The 6,724-nt window shown below is 49.0% G+C and overlaps 1 protein-coding gene across 1 annotated transcript in view; it reads right to left on the minus strand.

Moving 5' to 3' along the window:
• The window catches only part of MSL1 (male-specific lethal 1 homolog (Drosophila)), an 18,374-nt gene extending 11,681 nt beyond the window's left edge, over positions 1-6,693 (minus strand). Inside the window, exons 1-3 of the mRNA XM_015409343.1 lie at positions 6,533-6,693; positions 2,233-2,459; positions 481-857 (exon numbers count right to left, since the gene is read on the minus strand). Of these exons, the coding sequence (XP_015264829.1) occupies positions 481-857; positions 2,233-2,459; positions 6,533-6,676 (748 nt within the window). The 5' untranslated portion in view covers positions 6,677-6,693. The remainder of the gene's footprint in view (positions 1-480; positions 858-2,232; positions 2,460-6,532) is intronic.
• Between the last annotated feature and the right edge of the window lie 31 nt (positions 6,694-6,724).

Genomic DNA, 6,724 nt, shown 5'->3' on the forward strand with positions numbered 1-6,724 from the left:
GATCTCTCGCTCACTTCAGCAGGTCCACGTCTCCCAGGACATGATTGTCTTGTGCGTGTCACTTTCCCTAGGGCTTATCAACCACCAAGGAGGCTGGTGCATTGGCCTCAATTCTACTCCGCTCACCCTTCATCATGAGGTATCACAAAGGGCGAACAGTCGGCTGGCAGAAATGGACAGTTACAGGAGACACCAGGAGCACAGGAAGCCACCAAAAGATCTCCGGACGGCTGGTTTTCTTCACACACTTCCCATACCCGGTCTAGACCATCTGCGGGATTTCAAATGCTTCCTTACTCCAGCCAGAGGTCTGGGACCTACACCAGCATCACTCAGAAATGAAAAGTTGCCCCCCCCGGCTGTCTTCAAGTGTTTGAAAGACTCTCAAAGCAGACACCCCCCCACCCCAATGAGTGGGTTCCATGCCCTCTCCAACCCACATCTGGCCAACCACCACAGAGGCACGAGCAAGTTTCTTACTTGCTACAGTCTCCTCCTTCTTGGGAGAAGGTTCTCGCAACGGTGAAGGAGGCGGCTGGTGCCATCGGCACAAGTACATTTCAGTGGTGGAAAGGTATGGCAAGTCTTCTGTTTCGCTGTATGAGTTCTTGTCCTTTGTGTGGCCCCCAGCTCCTTTCAGAGGGCCCAAGGATTTCAGTAAAGTGTCTCCCAAAGATCGGGCCTTTTCTGGAGTCTCCTGACTTCGTAGCTCACGCCTGGTAACCGATTCAGTTAAAGAACTGCCAGGCTCTTCTTTCAACGGAGAAGACTTTGGTGATTTACACTTGACTTTTGAAAATTCAGCCACCAGCCTTTTCATTGGAGTCTTCCTCTCCGCACTTCCAAATGCAGACTTTCTGCAAAAAAAGGACAAAGGACACAGGATTATAGCAGCATATTATAAAGAAGGCTGAAGCAAGAATCACCAGCTGCTATTGGCAACCATCTTAGAAGCAGAATTCGAGTTCCCCAGTTTATACATATCTCATAGTATTGAACTGGCTGGCCTTAGGGAAAGCTTCCAGTTATGACTATCACAGAGTAAATTCAGCGTGGCTTATTAGAGCACAAAATGTTGCTATTGAAGACATGGGTTTGTAAAGCACTATCCCCATAACTCCTTCCAAGTTGAAGGCACGACAGCATTATAGCATTCTGTCTGTTACAAAGGTTTTTGGGTCAAACTAACTAGCAACGGTGAAGAGTTTACTTTGCTTTAAAAGGGATTAAACAGGTGATAGGTCTGACAATGGCTAAATGGAACCTCCATGTTCAGAAGCAGTAAGCTTATGAATAGTAATGCAACAACAGGAGGGAATGCTGGCCTCTACAGATGAAATAGCATGCTGGAATATATGGACCACTTGTCTGATCCAGAATGGCTACTGTTCTTAAGCCAGGCTTCTCTCAAACTACCATGTGGCAGGTTTTACAAGAAGCCACCTTACACTGACTCAGAGCAATGACTTGAACGCTGGTGACTTGTACAGCCTATGATTGTGAGAAAGGGAAATTCCAAATTCAGTCTTCCCTCAGACCTGAATTTGTTCGACGGTTAGCTCCCCACAGCACTGACTTGCCCCTACAGGCCTGTTGTCAGGGATATTGAGAAAATAAAGCACTTTGAAGACTGAAATGCTAGTTATTACCGATGCATCTAGCCAGGCACTGTCTCTACCCAAACTTGTCACTATTCTCCACAGTCTTTAGCAGACTTCCTTCTCAGTCTGGATCTCCCAGATTCCCATGTGGAGAAGCCAAGAAAAAAGCACATGCTATTCCTAAGCTAGATGCCAGCAAGAGGCAAAACACTCAAGTCAATATGCAGGTAGTAGTGGGGGCACACAGATCACTTAGAGAGAAACAGTTTCTCTATCTGCTTGAGAAACAATGGAAATTGAAGGCATTTTCTATACTACACATTTTTAAAGGCTTGTAACCAGGTGTAACCAGGTGTAACTGCTGTGGGTTCCTCTAAAGAACCCAAGAAATTGCACACACACCCCCCCCCGGATGCCTCTTTATCCGAAGGACCTTACAAAGAGCTAGCATTTCTGACGTTCCATGGGTGGGAATCCTAGCAAAACAGGTTTAAAACCAGCTTCAATTTGTTGCAGTTCAGAGAACAAAGGTGTAGGGTGGTGCAGAAAACCACTCTGAGGTATAGCTTTCTGCCAGTTGCTTAAGGCACACACATGCTGCCAAACCAGGAAAATAAAAGTGTGGCTTTACCGTTTGTGACCTTTCCCATTTCTCCCATATGGGAAGTGTTTCAAAGACAGCGGCTGGGACGTCTCCAGGAGTTCTTGGGGTGGGCATTCAATAGGCAACTTCTCCGGCGCCTCAGGCTCCACCTTGTCCTCAGTTTCGTATCCTTGAAATATTTTGTGTTTTTCACGCTCGCTGTCCTTCTTCACCAGCTGCATCCTCCTTTCCATGCGCTCAATGCGAGCAAGGAGCTGGGAAGGCAACAGTGCAATGTAGATGTTAAAGGTGGTTTTCTGTCAACTGAACAAAAATCCCCCCCACACACACACAGTTTATTAAAACTCAGTCTGCTGTGGCATTTGAGGGAAAGGAACCAGAAGATACAGAGCTATATACAACTCTGCGTGACTGACCTTGAAATACTTACCAGCAAGCACTCATCTTTGCTTACGGGATGAAGCCATGCATCTTGACCGAGGCCTATCTGGACATATCCCCCAGAATATTGCTATCTAAAGTAAGTTTGTCTACCCCATCTTCAACTAGACAAAACTAGGGACAGCAGTCTAATATGTACCCCTAAACCTGAACTGCTAGCATGACTGTAGAAAGCCCTGTGCCATTTTCCCAGCATGTATCCTATTACCACCAAAAAAGCCTATTTTTCCTCTGTATGAACGAACTTTATAGGGGTTGCTTTCACTGCCTGGATAATCAGCGAGGATTTTCAAGAAGCTATGAAAAAAACATCTCAGAAGACAACTCTGGATAACACCCCTGCCCCCCCACCCCGTATCAGTGAATGAAATTTGCCTTATGAGGAAGGAAGAGAACAGGTGCTGCAGCAAATAAGACAAACAGTATAAGAGTATGCCAGAAAAACCCCACACCCGATGTATATACCCCCCCCAAACAGTATGCATGTGAATGGGAGATTGCAGTCTCCAGCCCTCCATGGTTTCAAAGCCATGGGGAACAAGGCTCCCACAAGTACATTTCTGTCTCCTATAGCCACCAGTATACAGGTGGCAAGCATGCTGTATGTATAGGTGCAAATATACAGGTACAAACATCCTTTAAAATAAGTAATTTAAAAAAGAAAATGTTTACTACTTCTTCCCAGCTAACATCCATTACATAGCACTGGGAGCAAGTCCTGTCCCCATGGTGCTCATGTGACATACTCTGAAGCAATCCCAAAGGGAACACTTCTGTATCTGTGTCTCAAGCTCTGCATCCAACGGGGCTGGGATAATTCCTAAGGCAACTGCACAAATGAATGGAGAGAAAATAAAGAGCCAGTGACGACAGTGGGTGATTTGAAGACCTGGAGCCAAAGCCCTCAATTTGGCATGAACCCTCTGACGAGGACAACAACAACCCCCCCCCCCGCCTCAGCCAACCTATAAAATGAGAGGCATATACTAGCCCTGTTATGGAAACCACCACTGATCCTTCTCCTTGGTCTACACTAACCACCCCTTATCAAAGCCCTGCCTTCTCCCTTTGGACCCTTTCCTGTACACAAATGACCATGCAATTCCCTCCACGCGCGCACACCTGGCACACTGCAGCCAGTAAATAAATCTTTAATAGTGGAAGGAGATTGCGTGAGAATGATGGAAGATTGCACAGCACTTTGAACTGACATGTTCTTAAAAAAACAACAATGAGGAATGGTAGGGTGGCATCAAAAACCCGGGCTAAAACGTTAACACTTTGCAGTGCTTTGCGTGCATGTATTCCAGAGCCTCTCTACTTTCATGTGAGTCTTGCAGAACTGTTTTTGAACAATCTAAAAAAAATCCCATACACACACACCAAAACTGCAAAGCCTCCATCTTAGATGCCAATGCTGCACAGAGCACAGAAGAAACTGAGAGGATCATTGAACGGTGAAGTCTGAGGAGCGCTTTAGTACAACTGAAACCAAAATAATGTTGAAGCTCAAAGGATTTTGGCACCTCAGGAGAGGTGGGGGGGAACACATAGAGGGGAACAACTTTGTAAATCTGCGGTCAGCAGATGCAGGGATAACTGATCCAACAGCTCTGGTATCAGCTTGACTCACAAGCTTTGCTGTTTGTCTTCCAGCTCCTTAATGTGCATGGGTGTTTTTTTGCTCTCTCTCTTTAAGGAACCCCCCCCACACACACACACACTCTCTCAAGGGCCTTCCAAGTGCTCAGCCTGCCATCCTCATATGTTTTGACTGCAAACCAGCAGCTGTGGCACCTCCATGTTGGTTAAATTTACCCTGGGCTGACCAGGAAATGGATTTTTGTGTCACAACCCATCTTTCTGTTGCAGCCCGTAAAATGTTAAACTGCTGCCACTGACTGCAACCAGAAGCTAATTCGAACACCCTCCCCTCACCACCCCACAAATGCAAACACACTTTGGATACAGATGCTATCGATCATGCTGAAAATTGAAGTGGAAGGGAGAGAAAGCAGTCCTTTCCTTTACAATAACGGGTGCAGCAGCTGCAGAACTGGGAAGAGGAGGCTATTTTTAGGCTACAGACGTGCCATGCATAGAGGCTGGGATGACACGGCCTTTGTGAATTTGGGAAAAGGGGGGGGCACACTGCACCAAGACAGCAGCTTCTGGGGCTAAGGCTTAGAAACAGACGTTATGCGAATGCATAACGGTGACAGGAGCCATCTTAAAAACCGTGAACAACAAACCAATCTTTATTGGCAGCTGATCCAAAGGGTCTCCCCCAAGCTTATCTCTGTGCCCCATTCGGCTCTTGGGCTGAAAGGCCAGTGGAGATATGAAGCACGTTCTGTCCTCCTGCTTACAATAAACATCCCTTTATAGAGGCAGTCTCTATGTAGGAGAGAAGCTCTGCTCTCAGGTTGCAGGGGAGGGGGCTCCAAACAGCAGGGTCTCTACTCTTCCAAAATGGTGCCCGAGTGGAAAGGAGCACCTTGTAGGTGGAATAGGGCACACAATGCCACTCCCCCCCCCCACACACAACTTAATAAAAAGGTGACAGATGCTTCCCTGAAAGGGAGAATCTCTGGACCAAAGGAGAGTACTAAACTTGCAATATTCCTTTAAAAAGGCATGCTTATAATCCTGCCCTGCCCTAACTGCCCACATGGCACACACAACAAGTTTCAAAAGGTGCTTTTATTTTTATTTTTTGCTTTGGTCTCCTCTCCAGCATGGCAGTGGCAGCCCTCAGCCACAGGGCCCCTTTAAATTAACCCCACTTGTGCTACATAGCTACCAACAGCAGATACCTGCCTCTTTAAGTTAACCTTGCTTATGCCATGGTACTTTTCCAGCCCCCACCCTCGGCGGCCGATTAACTCCTTGGTGACTTCAACCCCTCCCAGATCCACTCCCACCCCATTGTTTGCCTGCGCTGTTCCAGGGCCTTTAACTCCACCCAAGCTAACCAGCAGGGTTCTTAGCTTAGCCCCTGGGTTATTAACCCCTTCCTAGCTGCTTGTCAACTGGAGAAGCTCCAAGGCCTTTTTAATTCTTTAAGTTACTGCCGAGGACTTTATAGCCCCCGCCACAGTCCTTGAACTTTGAATCATTTTTGTTGTTGAACTTCCTTACCATTTTGTCCCAATTTGGGGTTTTATTAACCATTCACTTGCTGGCCACTTTCACCTTCCACCACACCGCCTCTTTTCAGGTCATATTGCCACTCCAGGCCCTCCTTAAACCACCCCGGGGATTAGCCTCTCTTTTAATCATGTGCCCCCACATATTAACCCTTGCCGTGCCAGTACTCCAGGCCACCTGAGCCCTTAAGAGCACAGCGGTCCTCAAGATCCCGCCAGAATAGGGGGAGGATGGCCCACGGTTGTTCTTCGCGGCACCACAATCCTGGTGCTTCCCCACAACACGACGAATCCTAAGAGTTGAATCCTTTCCCGATCCAACTAGTTCAACGGGCTGCGAAGGGGGCAGCGCGGCTTAGGCCTCTGCTGCAAGTCACCTCCAAGGCCGCCAGCGAGCTGTGGCTCAGCTCTGCTTCCCCACTGACCTCTGCCTGCTCCCACGTGCCCCACATGCACATTAACTAACTCCTGCCCGCGCCCATCTTGAAAACCACCTTGCCCCACGGCTCCCTCCAGACCCCTCCCCGCGACCCACCCCACCTCCATTAACCCCCATCGCTCTCTGCGCGGATTTGCGTCGATCCCGCCCACTAGGAACCCATCACACACACTCAAACACCCGGGTGACATACCAGGCGTTAACCCCTCGCGCCCCGGCGCACACCCTTCTCACCCGGCCCCGCGCCGCCGGTCCTCGCCGCCCGCACGTGTCCCCCTCCGCCCCCCGCCGCACTCACCGTGTCCCTCTCGGCCTTGAGCTCCTCGATCTCCTTCTCCTTGGCCTGCAGCTGCTGCTGCTGCTGCTCGATGAGGTCCAGCTGGAGCAGCAGGATCTGCTTGAGGCAGGCCGCCTGGCTGGAGGCGCCCCCCCCCGCCCCCATGGGGCTTTTCCGAAGGCTGCTTCCTCCGCCGCCGCCGCCGCTCCCCGT

This window comes from Gekko japonicus, unplaced genomic scaffold (assembly GCF_001447785.1).
Source record: "Gekko japonicus isolate JY-2015 unplaced genomic scaffold, Gekko_japonicus_V1.1 scaffold678, whole genome shotgun sequence".
Classification (NCBI taxonomy): Eukaryota; Metazoa; Chordata; class Lepidosauria; order Squamata; family Gekkonidae; genus Gekko; species Gekko japonicus.